The sequence below is a fragment of the Rhea americana genome, unplaced genomic scaffold (assembly GCF_003343005.1).
Source record: "Rhea americana isolate MKP2758 unplaced genomic scaffold, rheAme1 scaffold_556, whole genome shotgun sequence".
Taxonomy (NCBI): Eukaryota; Metazoa; Chordata; class Aves; order Rheiformes; family Rheidae; genus Rhea; species Rhea americana.
The window spans coordinates 1-27248 of NW_028186708.1; the positions used below are offsets into that span (position 1 = coordinate 1).

At 38.9% G+C, this 27248-nt stretch overlaps 1 protein-coding gene across 1 annotated transcript in view; it reads right to left on the reverse strand.

Moving 5' to 3' along the window:
• Positions 1 to 4889: 4889 nt before the first annotated feature.
• IKZF3 (IKAROS family zinc finger 3) overlaps positions 4890 to 27248 on the reverse strand; it is a 34764-nt gene continuing 12405 nt past the window's right edge. The window contains exons 4-8 of the mRNA XM_085318854.1: positions 19999 to 20259; positions 19129 to 19296; positions 17317 to 17433; positions 10763 to 10879; positions 4890 to 5632 (exon numbers count right to left, since the gene is read on the reverse strand). Of these exons, the coding sequence (XP_085174980.1) occupies positions 4929 to 5632; positions 10763 to 10879; positions 17317 to 17433; positions 19129 to 19296; positions 19999 to 20259 (1367 nt within the window). The 3' untranslated portion in view covers positions 4890 to 4928. The remainder of the gene's footprint in view (positions 5633 to 10762; positions 10880 to 17316; positions 17434 to 19128; positions 19297 to 19998; positions 20260 to 27248) is intronic.

Genomic DNA, 27248 nt, shown 5'->3' on the forward strand with positions numbered 1-27248 from the left:
GCGCCGGTGGGGAACGGGGACGACGAGGAGGTGGTGACGGTGACTCAGTTCTCCCTCGCCCGCTTTTCTCGCCGCAGCCGCTCGCCCGCGGCCCCGCCGGCCTCGGAGGAGACGGCGGCTCCGGACGGCGCCCGAGCCGCTCAGCGGCGCAGCTTAGCGCCGGGCGGCTTTGCGGGAACGTTCGCGCCTCGCAGGAGGCGTCTCAACGCGACGGGCGAAGCGAGCTCCTCCGCGCCGTCGCAGCCTGCCGGGAGACAAGAATCTCCCCGTCACAACACGCCCCGAACCCTCCTGCGAGGCCGAGGCGTGAAGGGTTTCTGGTCCCAAGCACAGGAACGCCGAGCGCCCGCAGCCAGGGACGGGGCTCGCCCCCGGCACCCAGCGGGTTAACCCGCTCCAGGCCCTGRCAGCGGGGCAGAGTGGTTAAAACAATTCTTCCCAAAGTTTCACAGCAAGGGGGAAAATAATTTTTGCTGCTTGTCTTTAATCGAGAGGCTAGGAAGGAAACGAAGGCAAAAGGAAAAGAACAGGGATCCTCCCTTTTTGTGCTGTTTTCTGCCGCTGGCTCCCCCCTCGGAGGGCCCGGCCCGGCCCGGYGGAGCAGGAGCCCCGGGGCAGCACAGAGCCCTGGCGGGGGCCGGGCCAGTCGCCGTCCCGCCGGCCCGGCCCGGCCGCACCGACCCCTCCGGGGAGGGTCCGCGGAGCGGGCGCCCGCGCTGCCGAAGCGCCGCCGCGTCGCCCTGCCGAGCGCTCCTCCGCCCGGAGCCGCCGGCGCGCAGCCCGGGGCAGCGCCCCGCCGGCGAGGACGCGCCGCGTTTCTAAGAGCCGTGTCATTGGGACGCGCCAGGCATCACCACCGACGCCGGGAATCCCGGCTGCGAACGCAGCCACGAGCGTTCCCCGCCGCCGCGTCTCAGCACGCAGCCAAGGCCGCCACGAGCTCRCACCTCGGGGCTCCCTGCTCCCCCGCGCTTCTGCCAAAGCCTGGTTTCRCTATTACTGCTTTCAGCAACACCAAGCCGAAGAGGACGGCGTATCTCAGCGCGCCGCGCCGCAGCGAGCGAGCGMGCGCCACGGTCCGACCCCGGCGCCTCCCGGCCCGTCCGTGCAGCCTCCCCGGGGCGCCGAGGGGAAGCGCCTCCGCCTCCGGCGGGCGGCCGGGGCTGGACGCCTGCCCCCGGCTCGCGGGGGGCCCAGGAAGGCGCCCTGCCGCCCCCGGGGCGGAGGAGGGCAGGGTTCTTTGGACCGTATCGTTCATCTATTAACCAGAGCTGAACGCTGATACCACTTCTCAGCAGTTAGAAGAGCAGACCATGTTATCTCCAAATCTCGGAGTGCAGCAGCGCTCCACCAAGAAACTAGCTGGTGTTCTGCTAACCACAGCCGCCGTGATCAGCTCGGCAGCTCTGAGCGGAGCAGCTACACGCTGGTCACAGGTTTCATCACATCTTTTTGATTTACAGATCTAAAAAGTGATAGATTCAAGCCTAAGGAACAGCAGCTCCCAGTCCCTGGAATTCAGGGTCTTCTCTGAACGTGTTTCTGTCAAATAAACAGAATTTGCCATTCACTTTTCAGACCTGAGCATTATCAGCATCTGTGTGTTTCAAGCTTTAAGGAACAAGCTTTGGCCTTGCAAGAGCAGTGAAGCACAGCACATCAACACAGCAGCTGAGATTCCTGTAGCAATTACGTACATGAAATAATTTATTGAAATTCAAAGAATTTCAAAAAGGATTTCAAAKAAATTTCAAAGRAAATAGATATTTCAAGAAGATTTTAACACAAAAGACTTGTTTCTTAACGCTAAAACCCAGTCTCCTAAGTGTCATCTGTGTTGCACAGTCTGAATATAATTCATCAATAAATAAATAAACGAAGTGAAACAGAAGAAACAGGTGGCTAGAGCGTGTTTAAGAGAAAGACCTAAACAGAAGTTTGTTCCATATCAAAAATCAGCCGATTCAGGAGCGGAATAAATCAGACCAACGGCAATTAGCGAGGGGCTTCGTTTTCCTTTTTCCTGACCGGACWGGCAAAGCCCTTCGCCCGAGCCCCCAGAGCCGGCGGGCCCCAGTCCGCACACGGTACGCCTTAGACGAAGGGGCGCTGCCAAACCGGCCTCCCGCCGCCCACCGCGGCGCCGCTGCGGTTTGGTCCAGGAGGAAGGCTGCTCGCTCCCCGGGGAGCGCTGCAAGCTCCAGCCTCTCCCCCAGGACTCAAAGGGAGGCGAGCGGCCACCAGCGTGAAAGGGGCTGGTCCCGGCCCACGAGATCCCGGCACTGCGGGGGGCTGGCGCGCCTGACTCGCCGTCCCCGCTCCCAAGGCAGGATTAAGACAGTCCCCGGCCCCGGTTTGGGTAGCTGCTGGCACACGCTCGTGAAATGTTTTGTGAGCATTACACAGCACATAAACAGCACACATATAAACACATTGTTTTAATAAACGACTGGGTTGAAATTCAACAACGTGATTATTCTACAGCAGGGCTGTAACAGCGTGATCACTCATTAACTCCAGACAGTACTTTCGGTTCAGCATGTCTTATAAACATTACTTTGCCCAAGTTGTGGTGGGAAAACGGTGCCTTCTAGGGCAGATGCTGTGAAAACCTTGATCTTTCCTTTCAAAAACCTGGCAGTATTGCTCACATTGAACTTTCTGGAGGCTCAGTGGTTGACTGCTCACTTTATCTGGGAAGCAATAGCAGTAGGTGGCTGAAACCCTGCCTGGCATTAAGTGAAGAGTGGGAGAGGAAACGCTAAGAGTATTTTCAAGGATTCGGTAGTGGTGTGAGAAAGAAACTGGTGGTGTTGCACAACATGTATTCAGCAACCTGAGGAGCTTCCTGTGCAAACAACAGTTACATTTTACTATGTGCAATTTTRTTAATTTCTGTTGAACCATGAGGAGCATTTTCACCAATCACGATGCATACATAACTCAGCTGCTTTCCCCAAGAAAATGCAGCGCTCTTTCTATGMGACATGGAGTTATTTAACAATTTACACTAAATGAAACAGGAAACTGGCTTAAGCCACTCCAGGTCTAGACTATTGCYCAAAAGATCCTCAGATGATCGGGTTAAACCATTTGTGAAGCTGCAACCTCAGAAGTCACTCAAAAGAAGGATTTTTTTGTCATGCTGTGGCAATGGGTATTTATTAGGGAGAAGAACAAACATCTATCCCGCTAACTARTATGTGCCTCATCGTGAGAAAACAGCCATTGGAAAAGATCTTAAAACTATTTTATACCTATGCACATAAYAATGAACAAGTTAGCAAAATAATTTTCCTTACTCACCCCCCAAAGATAAGCAGAATCTAGCACTTCTATAGTACTTTAGATATCAAAGCACTTTTGTAAACTAATTTATCCTTCTTCATATTCCTACCAGAAAAATGAATGAAATTCTACCTTAAAAAAAATCAAGGAGAGAGAAAGTGTCTGGCCTAAGGTAAAAAAAAGAGCCCGAGTCTGAGGCAGAAATGGAATTCAGTATCCCTTGCCACTTCATTCAGATCTCTACGCCCCAACCTTGCTTCAAAGAAACATATTGAACACTATGGATATTGGCTGGCACAATAACATTCAAAAAATACAAAACAAATGTTGATATCAAAATATACAATGGATGCAAAAAGTCCATCAAAATACACCTAACTCTACATTAAAAAAAAAAAAAAAAAAAAAAACTTGTAAAGAATAAACATACACTCAGCAAAATTGTTATCAAATTCATATCTTCAGCACAGTGACTAATAATACAGCTGCAGAACAATGATTAGATTAAAAGAACTATTTTTAAAACCAGCTTCAAAGTAATTGTAAATACTCATTTTGCAAAACAGCACATTTCACTCAGAGGGATATCCCCGCGTAAAACCAGACAGCGTGATTGAAYTGTCAGCTCCCACACATTCACATATGAAGATTCTCACGGTATCTACTGCCAGGACATGGTGACTCCCGCTCCGAGTCCAACACACGCTCTACTCTGCCAACGGGCACTTTGCTTTCGCATTGCCATTTTAGAGCTGATCACGGACTGGATGGAACAACTGCACGTTCTGCTGCTAGACTTGAGCAAGAGCCAGGCAGGGACRCAAGTCACAGCACAGTCTCGTTCTCTTACTAAGCACCCATTAGAAAGAAGCACTTCCTATCAACAAAAATCAGGATTTTCCCCAGACTGCTGGACAAGTCAACCAATGAGTTCATTGGGTATTCCAAAATGTATACAATTTAAAACCCCACCCCCCAAATAAGTCTTATTTCTTATTTTGCTTATATTACTAAGATGTTTGTGGGGAATGACTTTTAAGAAAGTGAACAGAGAGGTAAGAAAAATGAAAGTGTGGTGGGACCACATGCTCTTTAAGGCTCAGGGGAAAACCATTAAAAATGAGTTAATACACCCTCCCCAAATACATGTTTTCTGTGTTTCAGTGATTAGCCATTTTAAGACCATAGGAATCGAAACAGTGAGAAAACGCTCTTCCTATGCACTTCTGACTATACATCTGCTCAACCAGACAAAATGGCAGTAGAGAATAAAACACTTCCATGCTGAATTAAAGCAAACACTATAGAAACAAACGCGTGTTAAAAATTAAAAACATCTTAAATTGCTATTAATTTTCACAAAAATAAGTTCATATAAAATCTCTCTCTCTACTTCTGGTACTTATACAGTACCACTCACCACAGCAGCTAGACATAGATGCTACAGAACAATGAATTATTTGTAAAACACAAAAAAAAACCAAAAAAAACCCAAGAAAAACAACAAAACCATCCCTCTGACATTGGTCGTTTAAAAACTGACATAGAAAAATATTCAAGAAATTTCTTTATACTAATTAAACAAACAACCCTCCCCCCAATCTAAAACAAATCCTTTGATCTCAGAAAAATCAATCCTTTTATTTCAGTACTACTCTGTGTTCTCCTCGCGCTATATGTGAGGAAAACTCGTATCGGTCRTGGCTTCTGTACCCACACATGTTGCACTCGAAAGGATCACGGAATCCATGGCAGCCCATATGGATGGTGAACATCACATAATCCAAAAAGAGGACGCGACAATGGTCGCACCGGTAGACCCCGATAGCTTCCCCTTCCTTATTGATGACCTTAAAGGCATCACGTGGGCATATGGCAGGTGGCTTGATTATGTCATACGGCCTTGGAAAATCCTTCAAGGATTGGAGGCCATTACGGGCTTGAGGGGGGATCATTTGGCTTTGATGGAAGGTGTGATTCTGCCGTTCCTCATGGTTGCTGTCAGTATCTGTGGAGTCTTGGCCACTGTTGTTTGGGGAAAGGCCTCTATCAGAAGACAAACTTTTGTCTCTTAGGTGGGTATGGCTCTTTTCTGCATCTTGTGAGTTGCCGTTTGGCATTTCAGAGCGGGTCAGTGGTATGGGATACAAACTGCTTATGACAGGGACCATTTCCGAAGTGGGAGCTGGCGGTGTCTGCACAAGAGGACGCAAGGCTTCGGCCCCAAGGTAGGTGATTGCATTATTTATGGCCTGGTCCATCATGCGTCCTTGCATTATGTCACTCTCCTTTTCATACATGAAACTTGAATTATAATTAACATCAAAACTATGTCGTTTCTCACCTGCAAGAGAGCAAAAGTATTAAATTATCAAGTTGGTTAAAGAAGTATTTAAATTCTGTGATGTTCTTCCAGTAGTCTGGTGGTAGTTTCTGGAAAGTAGAAAGATATGGAATGTTCTCTGTGGAAAATAAGCCATTTGTACATTTTTTTTTAAAGCCCAAGACTGCTGAAAACAAAAAATCTAATAGACAAGGTAGTGACTACTTATTGGCCAAACCATCATTAATTTTTTTTATTACTCTGAGATCTAAGGGAAAGATTATCATCAAGAAAAGCTTCCATAGATTAATTTCTCTCATCCTTTTTTCTAGGAAAAGGTAAATGATCCTTAATGAAAAAAGAAGAGCAAAACATATTTCTCTTTGGGTGTGCCAGGACTGAATATTCCAGATGAGACAGAGTGGGAGGAGAGCTAAGAAACTGCACATTCTGCTCATGTCTCTTCAAACAAGGGATAAGGCAAGGAAGGGTACTGAATGTAGCACACTGGAACTAGTTTTCTACATGCCAGGTCCAAGGAGGAAAAAAAACTGCACCCCAAAAGGGCCAAAGTCACTTTTTTTGCGAATGTCTAGAAATAAATAACTGAATTCTGTGGTTACAAAAAACTTAAAATTGTTCATAGCTTAAAAAAAAAAAAAAATCAGAACAACTGTTCCACGTGCAAGTGACTTACAAACATCAGATCCACTAATCTTTTAGTTACGGTAACTTGAGTAGTACAGATGTTTATCAGTCACCTGTCAACACCATGACTCAATGTATATGAAACTCATCAAGTTTCACTGTAGAGGCAGAAAACCAGGAGCTCACGTTTCTTTCTTCTAAAACACTCAAAAAGGTTAGTGAACCACAAAAGTGTAACTGCTTCCAACCCTCAACAAAACTTGTGATCCAGCCTTACACAGAAGGAAACAACGATATAGCATATTTGAATGACTTGTAAAACCAGCTCCAGGCAAGTGAAAGATGCAATCAAATTTGAAATTTTAAAAAAATGTAACAAAAGCAAAAATATACAGGAAGCCCTGTAAATTTTGGGTTAAAACTCAGGGGTCACTAAGATAAGACACAAAACCCACAATCTGTAATCACCAAGGATCTCAAACTATTTTCCCCACTATCTTGGTGGCTTTTTAAAACCCCCACTATAGCTTATTCTGTCTCCCTTAAATTATCAGCTCTATCAAGTTTAATGCAAATACCCCTTTTCACTCTCCTGACATACATTAATGTGTCACATTGCTGTATCCCTTTAAAAGGCCACTACATTGCACATCAGAAGCAGACTCATTTTAAGAGAGGGCAAGTAACCATGTTTTAAAGCAGACTGTGAAACTTCCAAGATACTTTGGGAGGAAAGAAGTATTAAAGAATGACATCTTTCTCTCTCCATTGTCTCAGTAGAGAGCTCAGGGTAAATAGGCTTCCAATTCAGATACCTTAAGTTGCCCATATTTAGGCAGAATGAGCCTGCATGCAAGTGTCACAGAAAGTTCTAAGGATAAGACCAGAATGTCTAACTACAGAGTGGTATCATGATCAGGTGGAAGAGGGGCCGTTTTTGATTCCCACCTCCCCACCGTAAGTCAAACACCGCAAAGTTTCCATGGAAAAAGATTAAAAGTCAGATCAGTACTTCACTCAATAAACACAGCAATCAATGATTTAGAGGAAGGGAGCATATAGGGACTGGGGAATGAATAAGATGTGCCCCAAGCAGTTGATGATGTTTTATCTTTGTAGCTGGCAGGACAATGATTACATGARTATGTTCTACTCTGAATTATAGACCATTCAGAGTTAAGCTACTATCTGTAGCACAGGAAGCACCACAAAGTTATTGCAAAACACTAAATTAAGAACTTAAGTTACAGAATCTTCTACTGTTCACTTACAAAGCAGTCCACTGGTTAGCTGAAACATCTTTTCTCTCCAGTTTCTTTTTTTGGTCTCAACGCAATGCAAAAGCGCTCCCCTTCAAAATTCACACATGAGCCCTAGCGTATGACACATACTCATGTGCTGCTCAGTGATGCTTCACTTACTCTAAAATGTATGCAGACTTTTGCAACCTGATGAGGTGTGGACACTGGAAACTGGGAGTGAACCTACTTCCTGTTGCTGTACTAACCAAAGCAGACAATTTCTCATTAGACTCTCCACATGGTGAGATAATGGTGTCTGCTAATGTGTCAGAACTGTACTAGCATTTTCACTGCTATGAGAAATAGATTTTTAATACTGCTCTCAACGAGAACTTGGTTTTAAAAGGAAAGTAGTAGAAGGCCAGATGCTTAGCTAGTGTAAACTAGCAGAAACACATTGACTGCGACAGTTCCTTTGACTTGCATGAACTGAAGACCTAGCTCCAAGAGTGTTTTATACAGCAGTGAAATAGCACCGGCACACCCATTCGGAACAACTAGTTTAACTCAAAGGAGCACCTGCCCAGCTATGTGTATATCAGAGAGTATCCATTCTGCTGCACTATTTTTTTATCTCTTTATTGCTTGATGGAGGAAGTGCAAAGAGCCAGGCTTGGTACATTTCATCGACACATATACAGAACAGAAATCCACAGCAAAATAGCATACACAAATGGTAAACTTCCATTCAAATCCTTGTTCTCACTTAACTCACGGAAAAGTCAAATATACAATCTTTGCAAGAGAAGCCCTCAAAGAAGAGCCTACCACAGAGGCTGAAAGCCAAGTGTACATTCTGCTTGTCTGTGTCCTTATTTGAGAATTATACACTTGCATACTAAGAAAATATTATTTACACAAAGTAGCTACTGAAGATGAATATGTGAGAAATAAAGTGGGCAACAGCTGAATGTAGGAACTTCTGTAGAATCACAAAATAATAAAAAGTTATTTTTTTCTGATCAATAGACTTTCATCACGATGAGCCAAAGATGGCCTGTCAGTGTAGATCTCTTTATCCCTTCTTCCTGACATAATGAAAAAATAGCACCCATTCTGAGAACTCCATTTCCCAAGAAATCACAAAGCTCTCCTGGCAGATTTTCACTCCCACACATACAGCTCAGAAAGTCACAAAAGTCAAATCAAGGTCGGCCTGATTGCTGCTGCAAACTTGCTTCCCAGGGATAAAAGGGACCAAGTGAGTCACTTTTTCACACGTTACCTAACAAGAACATGCCAACAACACAGGTTTTAGAAAACAAGAAAGTTTCAGAAATCAGGTATTTTATGCCTTTAAGTAAATGGCAACAGTTCCTCCAAATTTTCCCCCAAAACTTTTGCATGACACAGTATCAGTTCATGCGATCTACAGACAATATTATTGAGCACTATCAACTACTGATCAAAAAGGGATCTATTCCATACAGTAAGGAGTATGCTGTTAAAACAATTAAACAAAACATTAGCAGTTACACTGAGTAGTTTTGCCTTGCTGCAGATGTGTTTAATAAATGTAAAAGGATCAAATGGATATTCACTGTAAAACAAGATGCGTGAAGCTGCTCTCAGCAGCTTAAAAAAGGAAGCTAAAGATTTTCAAAACATTTGCATTAGTATTACTTTTTGAATCACAACATGACATGTAAGGTCTAAGTCACACAGTCAACAGTTTCAATATTAGGTACCCAAAGGTACTAATATGGAGTGTGCTGGTATTACTTCACTCCTGTATGAAAAGGGGGCCTTTTAAAACTTATACTGACATCTAAATAAAAATTATCATTTTTCATAGATGATAAAAGTCCAGTAAGCCACTAAGATCTACATTACCTTTAAAAAGTAAGTCTTTCTTACGTACATATGAATTTAGCAGCATACCTTTACCTAGGTTTGAACCTTAGCCCCAGAAGTTCAAGATCCTCAGAATCTCCCTCTGCCAGGGTGGGTCAGTCCAACAAGCAGCTGATCCCTGTCTGCACGCTCAGCCCCACATTTCTCCCCTCCCCAGTAATGTGTGTGAACATAGTTACCACAGAGGCTGCTATTCTGAAGACAAAATTTATATTAAGAAAAGAGTCCAGTACCATATATATCCATCCAGAATATTACAAATAAGACATTACTAGTACTAATATTATACAACTGCTAAGTATGACAATACTTAGATGACAATAAATTCCAAAATTATAGTTGCATTTTCTTTTCATAAAGGGCAAGATAATGAAATACAACCAGCCAACAGGATCAGTCATCCACCAAAATATAGAACCTCCCAGTAAGCTCAACATTACATAAAAATTAAACTGATGAGCGCTTTTAATTAAAATAAAGCCCCTTTATTTTCCTATTATGACACGCAACAGATTTAGTTACATAAAACTATGGATTAGTATATCCATTTCAAATAGCTTCTTGGCAAAAATAAAATAAGTTCCAAATATTCTAATTTTTAAAGGAATACTGGAAATCTTAATCATATCAGTGGTCATTTTTTTTCTGATAAATTACTAGATATATTTTTAAACACTGAGACTGAAGTGAAATAAAAAACATACAAATTAGTTACAGAAAGCAGTAAGTTTGCTAAACTAATATGCAAGATTCACAACATGTAACTGATTGYATACAGTTAAATGCAAGGAAAATGTTATGGAAGCATCTTGTAGCTTAAATTGTCACAAGAAAGGATGTGATATTTTCCGTCATATTCAAAATCAGCAGATGACTAAAAAAACTCCAGTTTTCTGTCTTTAGGCCTCATTCCGTATATGCGTGCTACAAGTACCGTCAGCTCCTGCAGACTAGAAAGGGTAGTGATAGCACACAGCACTTAACAGCATTAAGCCTYTTGGTTCTTTTCCTGTAAAGAACCTAACAACCTAGCAAAGAACCTAGCAGAAATACATAACTGCAGAAAACAGCGCATGAATGCTTACAAAACGTATGTATATACTGTCTGTACAAACAAAGTAGAGTAGTAGCTTGTACCCAGTTCTCTAATCTATTTTTTATTTTAATTGAATACCTACAACAAATCAGCAAAAACATCAGAAAATTAAAGTTACTTTGTTTACATCCTATTTATTAGATTGGATTATAAACTTGAAAAGGATATTTAAAATAAGCAGTGGCATTGTACTGTAGGTTACCAACTTTGACATATTTAACTGTTGCACAAGAAAAGGCTTTTTGTTCTTACCAATAAATTTCTGAGGCATTGAGCTTTTTCGCTTTGCCACGTTGCTTGCTAGCCTGTCCAGCACAAGGGCTCTTTCACTCCCCATCTCTGCCTTGATGTGCCTTGCCTCCACGTTTGCTAGTTTGGAAAATGTGAAAAGAAAAAAACACGTAGGTGAAAAGGAAAAAAAAAAACAAAAAAAAAAAGGAAGAAATGAATGGTTTAATCTCCGGAGTTTGCCACATTGGCTGGGAGGAAACAGTTTGGAGATCTGATGTAAACTTGTTTTGTTGCTTTTTCTGTTGTTCTTGCTTTTTGCATCTTGGGCACCAGTTGCGGTCAGTGGAACCAAGCATAGAAACACACACTGATCTTGCAGTCCTGAGCTCGTGCAAGGAGAGCACAAACCATACAAAACCAGTATCTTCATTAGCAAGAGGAAGTGTAAAATAAACAGGCTGGACGGGTTGGTTACAAAATGTAGATGGAGATACAACCTCTGTTAGCCTTTCTTTTTGATTCTGAGTAAGGCTGTGTGACACCTGCAGACTGACATAGTTCTCCAAAACTTCAATATGAGACATTAAGTCCTTTTGTTATACTTAATATCAGACACACAGAGATGTCTTCTTAATTGAGCACTAAGAAACTCCTACAAAAATATACCAAAATTCCATTAAAATAAAACTATAACCTTTCAGTATTCACTAACCCATTTGTTTTAAGTCTCGTTATCACTTCTTCAGTCTTTTTCCAGTTGCTACAGCGAAGCAAATTGAGAATATATTCCCTTCAGCACATTTGTAAGCATTTGTATTAGGTGTTTTAAATCTTGTTAAAAGATCCTGAATTTCTAACTTTAGAAATACTGTATGCACAGTAGGATCTTTCACTTAGGCTAAGCTATCAACTGTTTTAAGCACCTTACCATTTTCCAGAGTTCTTCTTTAGCTCTGTTACCCAGCGCCCATCATCTCACAGAAATTACTGCATGCTCTCAATCTCATGGAGGCTGCACAGGCTTTTGAGCTGGATCAGCCAAGCTGAAAAGGGCTGCCACCTCATCTCACAACTGCCAGACTAATACTGAATATAACCGCTGCAGCTCCCCTCCACCCCAAACTTGCTCCCCTCAAGAACAAGTAGCAGTAGCAGTAGCGGCAGCAACCTTTTATATAGAAGTAGCACTAAGAATTGCAAGATTAGGGACAACTGTGCTGAAAACTCTACAGACATACTAGGAGACTGCCCATGTCTGTAGAAGTTTGCTATCTAAGTAAATGGTAAATGAGGATGAGGAAGGAAAATTTACCTTTCCAAAGTAAAACACAGAAGGTTGAATTTCATGGCAAAAGAATCCTGGCTGCTGTGCTATTGTACTGTTGCACATGGATACTTTAACTATATGAAACAGTCTACATAACACAGAAGTAATACCAGAAGAAAATGATACACTTTGGCATCACTGCAGACCTGCTATATACAGCTTTGTAAAGTATTGGACTTTAAGTTTGCTGAGTACAGCAGGTGATAAAAATGTARTATCACCTTTCCATAGCTTACGTGCAGGATTTCCCTATCATTTCAAGATAAATTAGTCCTTACTTCTTGTTACTGTTACTGACATTAGACAAGTTTCAGTCAGTACAAACCAYGATTCAAACTCCAGCCATAACTATTTGTTAATATTCGTACAATATTTTGAAAATGTAAAGTGCTTCACAAGTGCTCAATGCAAACTAGCTATGAATATGACTTAGGATGGATGGGAGAGCAGGGCTCAATTCAGTACTATGTTAATCTGGTTTCAGGAAGCTGTAACCTCATAATATACTTAATAACCAGGCTCAAAGAGCGCATGCACACTCAATGCTTTAAAGATAACAATATCATGCTTTTCTGTTACGATTTTTATTCCAAATTACTCTAAAATGTTTAGAAACACACACATATATATAAAGAAGACATAATTTCACCAACTGCTAAAATGCAACTGCTTCTAGCCTGAAATAGTACCAAGACACTACCTAACAGTTTACACAAAGTGAGGCAAAATATCATATTCAATTGAAAGTATAAGGAAAAGTTAGGTAGGTAGAACTTCAGATTTTGTCCAGAAACTCTTGCGAATATTGTTCTCAGGTTAACTGCAGGATTTCTATTTAAATTTCATTCTCCAAAAACTGGAATATTCAACATTTCACAATATGTGAGAGTCTGGTACTAATTCAAAGGCAAAGGTATCTACCCTGAATACGCAGTACTACTTCTGAACACTTTAGATTATATTTACATAACTCTAGTTTGGGGTTTGAACCATTCCAAATCCAGTAAGCTTGTAATTTTGGCAGGATCCTTGTACAAGCCATTAATAGTAGTAACTTAAAAAAACTGACAACCCACAACTACTCTGAACAAGATAATAATATAAGCAGTGTTATATATCCAAAAACTTTTATTGTAAATGAAAAAGCAAAGCAAAAAAACAGAATACATCTGTCAAAATAGAAAGGCCTTGGTCTCTGCCATTTATTGCTTTGCTTTTCTTATTTTTTCCTTCTAGTTCCTCTTTTTTCTTCTCAATCTTTAACTTCAAGAGCCATTGTTCTGTAAAACTTTGTTTTCATTTCACATGCTCAGAATCCTTATCTTCTGACAGAACTCAAAGAGTGGGGTTTCTGTACGTCATCTTAGCCAGCCTTAGAAACACACTGGAAGTTACATGTAGCATCTCAGTGTCCTACTTGTCTTGTCAATGTTATTTATGTGCCACCCAGGGAACTTTATTACATTAGTGTCAAAAGGGCAGACAAGCGGCTTCCTGCAGAGGTAACAATAGTTACTGTCTCTTTAGCAATCTCTTCTGAGTAAAGATTATTGACCTACATAATATGTTCTGAGACATCTGTAAATACCAATCTCCTAGCTTGATGTCTGTCTACCATTTCATTTTAAAGCTAAGGGTCTTTCCTTTCACATTAAGATTTTCTACTGCTTGTCAATGGCCATTTTTTTCTAAAGAAAAAACCTCTATTTATGGATCACAAAAGATCTTTGATAATGTCTTCCTAATATAGCTTTAGGCAAACATAATCTACTTCCATTGAGACATGGATAGTKGAACAGTGCTCTCTCCCACAATATTGCTCTTCCTACCCAGAAGCTAATTTAAAATAATCTCCTCCACTTTTTTCTTATGGACCATTTATTAAGCAATTCAGGAATAATATTTAGTAATTTGGAAGCACTTTTAATCACTCAAAATTCACTAAAGACTTCTTGAAGAAAGAAAGAAATACTTAACTCCTATCTGCCTCTTCAATTACTTTACCCACTAGATTTCATTATATACTATGCCATTTAAGTTAAAGAATAATTACCTAAATATATCATGCATTGGCCATATGACAGCTAAGAAACATCTGATTTTAAAACAGCAACCTTCTAAAAATAAATTTCAGGCTGGTCTGATAGAAATGGTCAAGTGCTTTGCCCAAAACTACACTTAGAATAACTGAATAGTGAAAAAGGAAATCTAGACTTCCAAAGCAAACTTGTTTCAGCCTGTGATCTTGAAGTCCCCGACAAGCTAAATACTTCTGATGGACAAAAGCGTTGCATGATCAAAAGACGGTGGTCAAAAGCTGCATGGTCAAAACACAACAAAAACTTTAAGGATGCTGAAGGAAGCACTGCTGACTAAATAAATTACCCTCTTTCCTCATGATCAGACTTGATCAATACGCTTACATGGGCCACTGGCAGTTATATGGAAAGTCAAGCTCCTAACCATGGTATTTTACACAATAGTAGGACAGGGTYCAGTTCTGATGCCCTGACCACTTTCAATCTTGGGCCGCTATCGCCTACTTACCTCATAACAGCAACTGGTTATGGTTTTTACTGTTTTACTGATTACCAGCTGAGAATTCTCTGCAGGGCATCTGAGTCTTGCTGCTCCCCTCAGTAGCATGCACATTTCAGTTGCAATCTTTTGTGTATAGAACATTTTCAGAAGAAAATTTTTATGAAAGTATGATTTATCTATTTTGAATAGCTATCTGTGTTTTGCGGTAATCACTAAATGACAAGCCACCTCATAAAACAATGTTGTCAACTAGCCATAATGCCATGCTGCAGATGTACAGAAAGTGGGTAGTTTTCTTCCAGCCCAGAATGTGAATAGACGATCATTTAGCCTATACTAAATTGTTTCCACAGTGCGGTTTCTATCACATCATAACTGTGAGTATAATTTTTAGAAGTGCAGGCATCGTTAACAAAACCCTAAAGTACAAAGCAGAGCTCAAATTAGAGGCATTGCTTCCTGTAGCATCTATGTGTGGTCATTAAATAATGGAGAGTGGAACACAAAGGTGGGTTATTGTGCAATGAGAACAATGTGACCAGCGATTGTTATCAGGGACAGAGCAATGTTCTAACAATATTGCTACATACAATCTTCTTCAGTATTTCCATCTTGTTACATTTGAAACATGCATACCTCATGCTAAAAAGCAATCATCATGGTAACTATGGTCTAGATACTTTTCAATATTTGAATTAATTATTGGATGGCATGCAGAGCATACATTTAAAGATGACCCCATATGGAAAGGTTGCAACGACTTCAGAAAAGAGGACTGAAGTTCAAAGTGACAAAGGTAAGCAGGAAAGTGGTCAAAAATCAAAAAAATGATGTTCACTAAAGACAAGATCAAAGTGCTACCCTTAGCAGGAAAAAAAAAAAAAAAACAAAAAACAAATGCACCAAAGGAGCTCTTGAGATCCTTTCCAGCCTTACTTTTCTATGATTCTGTGACGTAATATAGTGCTGATATCAGAGAATTGAATGGAAATSCCTCAGCAAGATTGGAGTTCCTGTTTTTAATAAAACTTATTACTCCACTAACAACACTGAAGTATTTTTAAAGTGTGAAGGTCTTAAAGGTATAGGGCACAGCCACATTGTGCTGAACTGGAAATTTACATTTCCTTTGTGACCAGTTTAAGGCATACTATACTACTTTAGTAAGTGCTACATTGCAGATTCTGGATAAGTGAAATGTTGCTACCCTGAAATGAATATAAACTATGAGAATCATTTAAAAGCAGAAATCTATATTAGATATCATGTTTTCCATTTTCTTGTGGTGGACATCTCAAAATGATTGCCATCATGGGAGTTTATACTGTAACATAAAACCACAAATACAGTATGTATGAGTTCTCATGAAAATCAAAATTTGCTGATGCTCAGATCACCAGTGACTTTTACTAATGCTCTAAAAAACATTACTTGCTGAAAACACTCCACGAAAAACTAAAAAGAAACCCTAACTTAATTAAATCATTGTTTCTTTTTAGCATTTTTTGTATGTGTATGTGTCAAAGTCTGATACCTCAACCTACTCCACACATGTAACAACTCTTGCACCCACATAGCTATCATATATTAATGGATCTTCACATTGTTTTTTGGGCCTGGTTTATGATGATGCCTGCAGATTTTCTGCTTGATAATCAGATCAGTAAATACAATTTTGTTATTATTAAAAGGGTCTTAGTTAACACTGCCATCTTTCTAAAATTCATTTCACATGTTTTCTTCTTGGAAATTTCAGTCTAACTTTTTGCTTGAGAAGAAAATTCTATTTGAAATTCAGAATCAAAAATAGGAAGCTTGACACTTCACAGGTTTTTTTAAGGCTATATAGCAAAAAAAAATAGGAATCTGAATTCTGAAGTTGTAGTCTTTCTTCTGTTATGGATCAGCTGTATTATCGTTARGCAAGTCACAACCTTTCCGCGACTCTCTGAATGGGAAAGTTATTCTTTCCTGACTCACTGGCATATTGTGGGACTTAAATCAAACAAGTTGATTTTAGAATTTGAAATATTCCAGTGAAGAAGACTCAAAAAAGATAGCAGTTATTTTTTCACTGAAATGTTTTCAGAAATCCAGCACTGAGACTGGGGAAAGGAAAATAAAGCATGAAGACTATGTGTTTTGATTCATCTTGCCTTCATCCTTTTTCAAAAGCAGCCCTACACCCAAGAAGCCCTTTTTCTCTGATCTATCAATGATCTTCAGGATAATACTCCATTTCCATGCCACTAAAACTTCTGTAAATTCTAACTGATTCTGACCAACAGTTCTTACTCTAAAGAAAAGGAAGCATCAAGTGGACTGATGTGTGTGAACAACTGCTGATAACAATTATGTGCATCAACTCATCCAATAAAATAAACCTTATAATAGCATTAATATAGGAATAATTTAACCTATGTTGAGTGTCACCTACAGAAATGCTGCATACAAGGTATTTCAGATATTTTATTCAAAGTAACTATGAAATAAAAAAGTGATTAAAATAAAAGCATTCTTTAGCTAGCTGCCTGAGGGATGCGTTAAACCAGGCCCCTTTACAAGACATTGCTGCCCCTTAGGTTACTGAAAACGACAGTAATAAAAACTGTTCTCAAGCTATAAATTAACAGCTTACCAGATGCCCGTTTCTAAGCACTGTAATGTACAAAAAAGCCCTCACACCAATGTAATGTGATAAACTTACCAGTCTCGCACATGCCAGCATTCTGCAAATAAGTACGGCACCGCTCCTTGTGCTCCTCTAGTGAGCTTCTTTGTTTGTAGCTTCTTCCACAAAACTCACATTTGTATGGCTTCTCCACTAGAAAAACAAGAGAGCAGAATAAAATAACCACAAGAGACTAATAAAACATCATCTTTCTGACATTCAAGTGTATAGTTACTGATAAGATAACATTAGGCTTAGAGAATGCTTAAAATTTCTATAAAGTTTATAAGCATTTTAATTATCACAAAATTAGGTTACTTAAGGGTGAAATCCACTAGACACATAGGGTTTCTGCAAGGCCCTCTTCATTCTCTAAGTTCAGCACCACAAAAGAAGAGGACTTAGAATTAGACACTGTTCCCAGGAGCTCAGGTTCCTAGAGCCCTTCTCCTGTTGACTACTTTTCCCAGCATAACTTCCCTAGGGAAGACTAACTGTAACACCCCAAACAAGAACTGCAGCTCTCATAACTGCCTGACCGAGGTCTGTCTATACAGGATTTTTCAAGGATTTCATGAAACCAATCAAGTTAAACCAAACCAAGATATTTTGCAAGTGTTCTCATTTCATTTCTAACATCATTTATTGTACAGCAAACATATTCCTAATTACTTTAAGCTAAAAACAAATCTGTTTGAAGAAAAGATGTCCACACAGCCTTTCCTGGTGTCTTACATAAAAAAGACAAAAACACTCCCTAAATTATCTCATTACTCTTTTGTGCACAGACATTCCCTAACACATAAAGGCACATTATAACTCCCAAATCTGTACAGTGCAAATATGGCTATCCTTACATTGCATACTCTGCAAAAGACCACACTCTCTACTGCTAGTGCAACTGATCATTTATGATACACTTAAGGAGATTTTTTTTTTGTAGCTTTTAATAAGCCAGCTCCTAAAAGCTTTAGTCACAGTAACCACCTGACGTGTTTGAAGCATGTTTTTATCTCAATGTTGATGAGGGACAGCTACCATTGCTGTGCTGGGTCTTAGTCAAATTAGAATCTTACTTATCCACTTTTAACTTTGATTCTTTGTGGGGTTAAAATTTTTTTTCTGAAGTGCAGTGCAGAGATAATATAGAAAAAATGCTTTCTTTCTAAACCTCTGTATAAAACAGGACATACAAAAGAGTAAGCACAATCTAGCTGTTAAAGAACAAGATTAACTGTGATGAGTCGATTTACACCTGGCTTGTTATTCAAGTCACCTCAGCTCTATGCCTCCATTTCTCCCATCTGTAAAATGGATGCAATACACTAACAGTCTTGAAAAAAATTAGCATTTGTTAAGCATGTTAAGATATTCAGATGAAAGGCACGACCACAACAGTGAGGTATTAACAGGCAATAGAGCAATGCTGGTTTTGACTGTGTTCCTAGAGCTATCCTAATACCTCAGGATTGGAATGGAAGAAAGTCCCAGCGAAGCATGTCTCAGCTACTGCACAAATTCAGAGATTGCTAGCTTAGCTACCTCCATTCAATTGCAAACACCAAAGAGTTATGTTGTGCAAATATCAAGGCTAGGCCTTTTCTCACAGCACTCAGCTCTTGACAACAGGTCTCCCTATGCCCTCTATCTGCGTTAAYATCAAAGAGCAGAGCCAATCCCAAGATAGTTCTATCAATACAGTAGGTAGAATGAGGGATCACTGATACTTGTCAGCTGTTCAGAACTAGATTGGCTCATCAGACTTCGCTGACTGACCTTTTATTTTCCACATCTAGTGTCCTAGTGACACACATTTAAAACACATGAAGTGTCTTTGAAGTCACTTACCAGAATGTGTCCTTAAGTGACCTGTTAGCGCATCCCTCCTTTGGCAGGCATAACTGCAAAGATGACATTTAAAAGGTTTTTCCCCTGTATGTAGTTTAATGTGGCGGAGGAGGTTACCCTTCTGAGTAAAGGAAGCTCCGCACTGATTACACTGGAATGGCCGTTCACCTTAAAATGACATACAAAAAAGGACATTTAATGGTTATGTGGGTATCATACTATCCTCATACCCTTTTCTTTTTGGAAGAGGAAAAAATGAAATACTGGATCAATTTCTTTCTGTAGAAATATATACAGCCCTTCCACTGACTTCAGTGGGAGTTACATGCAGCTCTGGTGTCAGAGCATCTAATAATATATGTTCAACTATGGAAAACACCATACAGATTTTCCGTGGAAATAAGTGATCTGCAAGATGCTGATTCAAACATACTAGCGATAAAAAAAAAAAAAAAAAAAAAGACAAAAAAAACCACCTCACCTTACTGAAGGTCTAACCTAAGATGCTTGTGCATTTATTGCCAAATTATAACACAAAGAGAAATACAACGCACAGACTGGAAATGGTAGCACAAAAAACAACCTAACTTCTGTTTTGTGACTGAAATACTCAAGTGACAATAGTGCCTTTCATCCAAAATTCTTAAAATGCTTCACAAACATGCTTTTACTTACATTCAACTCCGGTAAGACAAAAGGTGAGTAAAGCAAGGCACAGAAAAATTAACAACTTGCTTAAAGATCACAGGTGGAGTGAGAGACAGAATGAAGAARTCTTGAGTTTGGTATCCTTCTTTTAAACAAACAGTTTATATTACAAACCACTCTTTCAGTATTTAGTTATTGCAAGAATAATATAGGGATATTTACCAGTGTGGCTACGCTTATGAACCATCAAGACATTGAGGCTAATGCAGGCTAATCCACAGATATCACAATTCATTTTTCCACTAGCTGGCCTGATGTTGTCATATGAACCAGAATGTCTTTCCAGTTTAATGCTTTCATATTCATTATATTCTCTGGGATAGGTGTAAGGTATTTCAGATTCTTCTGCATTTTCCATATGCTCTGAATTTAAAGCATTCTCCTCTCTTTCACTGTATTCACCTTTCACTTTAACCACATCATCTGCAGGTAAAACAAAGCACAGAAGTGAAAAAAAGCTTATCTTAGACACCATGAAGTATCTTTAAAAAAAATCACAGCAAATTACACAACATTACATTAAAAATCACCCTACAAGTTTTACTTAAACTCACAGGGATTAAAAAAAAAATACAGTTGAGACATGAATCTTCATGGGTCATATCTATTTGATAATAGTCGTAAAGAGAAAACTTTTTAAAATATTTTCCTGCCTGTTGATTAGAAGGAAATTATCCAGATTATGAAAGTATAATGCAGTACATAGTTCTACTATTGCAATAGCAGTGTACTGGTCAGGATTCAAAAGAAAATACTTATTCACACACTTCACAAATAGCCACAATTAGAAATTAGTGTCATGGAATGTTGCTGTGAATTCAGAATACAGAAGGCCGCAAATAAAAAGGGATTTTTATACATTCATGTGAAACCTGTGGTGCTTGAAGCATGGATACAAAAACGTCTGATCCAGTATAAGACTTCCAGTGTTTCCATGGCATTGCATAGTAAAGAGAGCCCTTTTTACCTTGATTGTCATCAGTAAACCTAATCAATAATTTAATTTACACTTTCCATTGTAATTTTTATCCAAAGATCTCAAATGTTTGAGGAGCATCCAATAATATTGATACCCATATTGTAAGAATACTATTTGAATAAAATGAGGCAAAAGCACAGTAAAGATTTCCTAATAGATAAATTTGTACCAAGAATGTTACAGGATTTGTCCAAAGTCATGTTGCAAGYGTGTGGTAAAGAATCACAAGCAACCCGAAGAGCAATATGGAAGGCCTGCTGGATTTCCTTCTACTAAATACCTTTGAGTAGGTTCCTGGACCTGTAGCAGCTTCCAGAGAAAACAGGAAATCAAAGACCTTTTGGGTTAATGTAATTTCGCAACRAGATGGGAATGGAACAAGTAGCTAATAATTTACTAAAAATAATGCTCCCACATAAAAATATAAGCAAAGCAGTCACACTATATAACAGCTGATGATTCCTGACTTACATGGCTGAATTTCTTTTCCATATTAACTCTACCATTACTAGCACTTGCATTAAAACCTTACCAATTGACAGGACAGATATTTTCAGCTTAAGGATGATTTTTCTTTGTAGACAGGAGCTGGTTTGTGCCWGAAACTTGAGTTATGCCTCAAGCTATCAAGTGAAGAAAAGTACTAAGAGATAAAATACAGAGTTTCCTGTTTGAAAGTATTGTTCTTCTGGCCACCTGCTCTTCTCAAACTGAGGGTTAGACAGTTAAATATGGCACTTAATCACTTGTCCTTTCTCCAAAGTACAGAACATGGACTACTGAATATGTATTAGCTCAGGTTCTGAGTAATAAACCACATCAAATGCAGAGAACAAACACTGGGTGATAGTGAAAATGAGATGGCAACATAAAAGCAGCACTGAAAAATAAAAATCTGGCAACACTTTCATGAAATCAAAATTTTCAGCTATAGGTTGGGGATAAAAATCATKTCTTTTTCCTCAGTGTTTGCACCAAGTCCAGCCAATCTACCCGAGCTCAGGCTAAAGTTGTCTGGAAGAAACAACTAGCTGATAATTGCTTCATCCTATGGAAGAATCCATGGTACTGTGAAAAACTCTGAGACTCCTTTTAGTGCTTAACCCAGACGATGTTGTCCAAAGAAAGCTGTTTTTTCCCCCATATTGTGTATTTTTTATCCCCCTATGATAGACATTTCTTAGAATTCAACATTAGAGTTGGCTGTCCAGATCCCAGAAGGACTTGTGCAGGCTTTGATGTTTGCTCAGAGTCACATGGACGCCTAGATTCACCTATAAATGCAGCATTCTTCTCTGCATCTGCTTCAGTACTAGCCTTGCTTCACATCCTAACTTCTATTTCCACTGAAACAGGTTTTCCTCTATTCATAGCTTCTGCTTCCAACTTTTTGTCTCAGGGTGTTTGGGTGATCCTGCTCTCAAAACTCTAAAGTTAGGCATCCACTTCCATCATTTCAAGGAAAATTTATTGCCAGTTACTGAAAGAAGCTTTCAACAGAATCTCTTTTCCAAAATAACATGCTTTCTTTTTTCTAAAAAGGAGGTAGTTCCAAAATAATTTGTCACATCCTGCACAGAATGTTAAAAGGAAATACACATTGCAGCTGCACCTTGTTGGTACTTTCAGAAATGATTTCAATTCCCACTTTCTATTTAACGTCTCACCTTTCATCTGTATTAAGTGCAATTGTTTAACAGTGGAGGACTAGTTGTAACCTCCAATTGAGAGGACTTCTCTACCGTTTTCTACTGTTTCTCACCACAAGTTCATGGTTCACAACTTTTCACTCTTTTACAGAGTTATGTCAGTGCTCATGTAGTTCAGTATGAATGTCATCTTGATTTCCACCTGGCAAGCACTTGCTGACTGGCATAAACTGGGGAAGCCATCCTACAGTTCTGCTGTGGAAAACAACTACCTTTGCATTTTCCATATTGTATTCTGACTGCTGGCAATGTTTTTGTTTTCTTATAGTAAGTGAGAAGGATGCACCTGAGTTCTGATCAAGGCTTTTCCACCACTGCCTCCCCCCCACAACCATCACCACCACTCCAGCTGTCGGTGCTATCCCACCAAAGCTCGAGTGCTTTTCAGTTTGCATGTAGGCGTTTAAAGAACCTCAACGGAAAAAGTCAACTTCTGATGACTGAAAACAGCAGACAGCAGAAGCTATTAGGGAAGAAGCTTTTTCATAAAGTAAATGGTAGAGTAGAAAAGTGGAATTCTTCTAACCCAGCACACCTATAGTTCAGAGCCTACTGATTCTACCAGGCCTTTCTGACCTGTTGAGAGAAGACAATGACACAAAAGAAAGCTCTGGTATAAAGTAGTCCAAGAAAAAGATGGCTCAGTACCATCAGCCTATAATTAACCAAGTGCAAAGTTCTGAAGCAATCTGATTTCATTTTTTGTCCCAGGCTTTTGCTTTRTATACTGGCATACACAGGGAACACTGAGATCAAGAGAACGCCAGAGGTGTAGAAAAGTTTGTATCTATCACTTAAAAAGCACATCAACATATTCTGACGAGATTAGTGAGCTTCCAGGCTGGTCCTCCTTAATTAAGGGATAGGCAGCTGTCACATCACCTTGAAAAGGGAAATTTAAGGGAAGAGCACCACAGTTATCCCTAACAATACTRTCAAGGCTCCCTGGGTTGAAAAGAGAATTGTTATCATCTCTCCTGTGTTAGTAAAGTGAAGAAGTTAAAAGAGGAAAAATTATTCATGTGTCCACCASAGGTAACTACTTTTCTGGAAGCTGTTCATGAAGGTAATATACATCGCAGAAAAAGATTTGTAGATTTTACACAACAAAGTATTAGCTTGATGCATTAAGGCTGATGCACATGGTTTCATTTCCTGGGGAGATGATTGTAAGATGAAAGACACACTCCAGAGTAATACTTTTGTTTCACCTGAAACACTGTAAAAACAATGGGTTCTGGAAAAGATCCAAAATAAAGATGTGGTGGCAACTTCAGACTGAGTCACCACAATAACAGTGCATGTATATGTTCTATAAAATGCAAGAATAAAAAAAGAAGTCAGCAACAGCAAATAATTAAGAGAAGCTGGAGTATTATCTTAGTGATTCTCTCTAAGAGGAAATCTCAGAAGGAAAAAACCCCAGTTGCTATATTTAATCCAAGACCTGCTATCAAATATAAAGAAAAGAATGCAAGTTTTGTGCTGTTGTTAAGCAAAGTTTGCTGGTAGTGTTACAAAAAGCACAAAGAATAAAAAACAAAAGCCATTAAAGACAACAGCACAAAAGGGTGATGTTGCTCAAGTGTTTTACAAGGAGTGGGGTCATAATCATGAAATCCTCAGCACATGCAAAAAGTCAACTGGATAACAAAGAAACTTAATCATCTTAATGTGGCATTTTAATGATGCTGCTGATTTGCTATGCCAATTCAGAGATAATGAGCCCCTAATGCTACAGATGTTCAGCCAGACTAAAGGAAGAAAAAAAGGAAAAAAAAGAAAAGCTTTTCTTGTATGCCATTTCCTAACTATCCAATTAAACAAATTGTGAAAGCATATAAATAGTTTACCGGGTTTTGACAGCTGTTAATAGGATTCAGATGCTTAGACTACTGAAGAACAAGAAGGGAGTCTTATTTATGCGTGTACTGAAGAATTCTTGTGACAACCTGAATTTGACAGGTATTAACYGATGAATCATCACAGCTTATCTCCACAAATTGTCCCTAGAAATAGTAGTACGAGTAAAAAAAACATTAACATACACATACTAGTTTTCGTCCCTTCATAGAATGTGAGATTCCTTTACCAAAATCAGCTTGAAATAAAACTATTGTACACTGCAGAACTGAAAAAGCCAGTGGAGTTTCCAAACTAAAGTCAGAATCCTGCACATTTATGAGAAATAACATATACAATGGAATTAACACAATGTGTGGGAGAGATATGTCATGAAATAAAAGAAAAAAAAAACTTAATGACTACTTAGTGATGTTTGCAGTTCATCCARCCAAAACTGTAAGTTGAAAATCAATGCTTTACCTAAGTTGCTTTTTTTTTTTTTGCTTGATCTATCTATATTGAAAACTTGGAGACTGTAAGTAATGGAGACATAAAAGCATCAAGGTTATAATATGTGAAGTGTCACAATAACAATGTGAGGGTTTTTTTTTTTTTTTTTTTTTTTTTTTTTAAGAGGGGCAAAACTGTCAGAGGCAAAGCAACTTTTTTCTTTATCATTCTTCTAATACCACTGTAGACATCAGTTCTAGGGAAGAGAAAGGAGTTCAAGACTCTTTAGCTCAATCAGATCTTGTTTCTTCCACTGATTCCAGTGACAAGATCAGTTTATGACAMTGGCAGAAATGCTGTTATGAGATCATTTGTTTGATAAGAAAGGAAGAAGCAATCTCCGAATATCAGTTTTAACTTAGATAGCAGTGGCAAACAGTAGCAAAGATAGAGTGGCATGCTGTCCTTCATAGCTAAAAATACACGTGTATTCCCTCCTATTACAAGAGTGGATGAGACTGGAGTTTGTCAAACTTCAGCATCCTTATAGTTGAAATGCCCTTCTTGTGCCATTCGTTATAGGCCAAAGCAGATTCTTCTGCAGTGAAAATCTCAAGTACTGCACTCATTAGGTTTATTCTACATGGCACTGGAAATCTGTAGATTTTGTTTCSTTGGCTTACTGAAAAATATTACTTGGAAGCACTGGCTTTTTGTTTTTATTTTATTTCTATCTTTGTCTCTTCCAGTATTTTTAACTTCTTAGTACTATTGGTCTGTATCCATGTTCTACAAAAACAGATATCCATTTTGTTTAGACACTGTATAAAATATACTTGAAGGGTAATTCCTAAATGAACCAGTGCAAGTTAGCACCTGGTGGAAATTTCACTTCTAAAAATAGGAAAGAAACTCTCATAATTTCCCTTCATGGAATGCATGCTCTATGATAATTAGACTCCTTGTTTTTATTGTTACTTGAAACAAAATAGAAACAAATCACATTGAAATGCAGCACTGAGAACTGCTAAAAAATCAGGCATCATTTTCCAAGCATTTGGATGTGTATCTTCTAATTTATTAATACTAGTGTCTTTCTATAATCAAAAAAGAATAAAATTTATGTTGTTATACAATTAATTTTAARAATAAAAAATAAAAATAAAAATCACACATCATGTGCCCCAAACTCATGTGAGCCAGAAAACTTGAATTAAAATTAACTGCTTCTTAAAGTATTTTATCCAAAGGTATACAGGTTTTTTTTCCTATACAGATCTATCTTCCTATATAGATCTGCAATTTCATATCTGATATTTCCCATCTATTATCAACTGTTTGTCCCTCAATAAGAATCTAGCATTTTTTAGGACTTTCTCTTAAAATAYGTTAAAATGATATTTAACAGAAACACTGATAAAGGAAAGCTGTATCCAAAATTGAGTGCTACCAGAACTGGAATTAAACAGGATAATTGTACAGCAGCAACAAGCAGCGTTAGGCCATGGTCTAGGGAAGGAAATGAAAAATAACGCATCTAATTGACACTACAAAAAGAATTCGGTGGAGCTGAATATYATTAGCTGAGACAGAATATGACTGCAGACTAGAAAACTATAGTTAGTACTATGCTAAAGTTATTGTGGAATTTTTTTTTATTATTACAAAAAGTGTCAATTGCTTTGCCTTTTTTTCCTTAACTGTCCATATCCTTTAGTATTACACAGGAGCACAGCGTAATACTCAATCAGACAGAAAGGCATCCCGTGTTCCATGGCCTGCAGTGCCCAGGTTTTTCCATACGCCCTCCCAGATGAATTTTGCTTCATTTATGACACCTGCTAACATTACCCTTTCAAATCTTAGTATCTTATCTTTAAAGTCTCCCTCTTAAAAAAAAGACATACACAGAACAAGATGGAGCTGTATGAGTTCCCTTCTGTTACAGTTAAGATTACATCAGTCATAGAAAACATTTCTAAAATTACAATTCCTAAAGTCCAGAAAGCCTGATACAATCACAACTGTTAAATCAGACTTCAATTAGACAGTTAATCAGAGAACATCTGGACCTAACAGTCAGACTGAAAAAGGCCACATGTTAAATTCAGATAATCACCTTCATTAGTTATATCAAGGGACCTATTACTAATACGACCACTCAGGCATGATCATCTCTGGTCAACTGCTTTTTCAAATGAGCTTCAAATCTGAGAAGTTGAAAGTATAGCTTTATTTAGCCTTTTTGAATTCATTTTCCAAAAGCCTTAATTACAATGGAATAAACTATTGTCATGCGTTTCATACTAGAAAACAAATATGGGGTGAAGAGGAAATTTGGAATAAAAACAGGGAAATCTGTTTGTCATAAATATCAGTGGAATTTTAAAATCCATAAGCTGAAGTCAGGAGCTTGGTTTTTTAAGACG